Below are 1,044 nucleotides of genomic sequence, written 5' to 3' on the forward strand. Positions count from 1 at the left end.
GAGCCATAGCTGGTCCAAATCCCTTGTAAAGACCCTTAACCCCTTCAGAACCCAATATCTTCCGAAAAGCATCCACAGACCCTGAGAATTTCGGATTCCTAAAATCATCAACCTGGATCACGCTCTTCACAACGTCAGTTGGGTAAACAGCACCCCAAAATGACGCTCCTGCAAGGCCTCCAGCAACGATCAAAGAACCTCTCCCGAGTCCTGAAGTGTCGGGCCCACGAGCTATGTACTGCTTGACTAACTCATATACACCGAACATCGCAGCATTTCCAGGAACCTCACGAGCCAGCGTTGGGACAAGACCTTTGTATAGGCCCCTCAGGCCGCCTTCAAATTTTAGGACATGCTTGGCGACATCCATGGGTCCTCCATACTTGACTCCGCCGGTAGAGGTAGCAGATCCTGCTAACGCACTCTGAGCTTGTAGCCTATTTCAGAGGGTGACAACATTTTTGGCATAAAAGATATGAAAATTATTCTGTGAAGATTGGCATAAAAGAATTATATACAGCTAGTAAAGCATCAGTAAAGGGATCAAGAAGAAAAAAAGGGTAAATATCAGAAAACCCCCTTTACATTCCAACATATCAGAACACCCCTTAAGTAGAGGGATTATCACAAAACCCCCTTTAAGTTTAAGGTTTTATCATAACCCCCCCCCCTGGCGTTATATCTCATTATCCAAATTTTCAATGGACAAAAATACCTCCAAAGGGATAAAAAAATTATAAACTGAAAGCTTATTAAAGTAGATAAGAACAATGATATAGTTAAAAACTATTTTAGAACATGAATCTACATATCCACTTTTGTTAAAGATTTCAGATATGCAATATAATCAGTTTATCACATAAAACTAAAAGAGCAGATAACAGTCTACGGTTTAAGCTATTCCATGAGTCATCAACTAAGGTTTCAGCCAAGGGATACACTATTCAGTATCCAGTATTCAGAAGCCTTTCTGCCGGACAGTTCTAAGGGAAATACCAGCATTGTGAAGGTTGGATAGGGGTTGTGTGTGGAGGGATGGATCTT

General features: G+C 41.5%; 1 protein-coding gene across 3 annotated transcripts in view; it reads right to left on the reverse strand.

The window, feature by feature from the left end:
- The window catches only part of LOC109837442 (mitochondrial carnitine/acylcarnitine carrier-like protein), a 6,672-nt gene that overhangs the window by 244 nt on the left and 5,384 nt on the right, over positions 1-1,044 (reverse strand). For all 3 annotated transcript variants that reach the window (XM_020405685.1, XM_020405684.1, XM_020405683.1), the window contains exon 3: positions 1-437. This exon is cut by the window's left edge and continues 244 nt beyond it. In XM_020405685.1, coding sequence (XP_020261274.1) covers positions 1-437 — 437 coding nt within the window. The remainder of the gene's footprint in view (positions 438-1,044) is intronic.

Source organism: Asparagus officinalis, chromosome 4, assembly GCF_001876935.1.
Source record: "Asparagus officinalis chromosome 4, Aspof.V1, whole genome shotgun sequence".
Taxonomy (NCBI): domain Eukaryota; kingdom Viridiplantae; phylum Streptophyta; class Magnoliopsida; order Asparagales; family Asparagaceae; genus Asparagus; species Asparagus officinalis.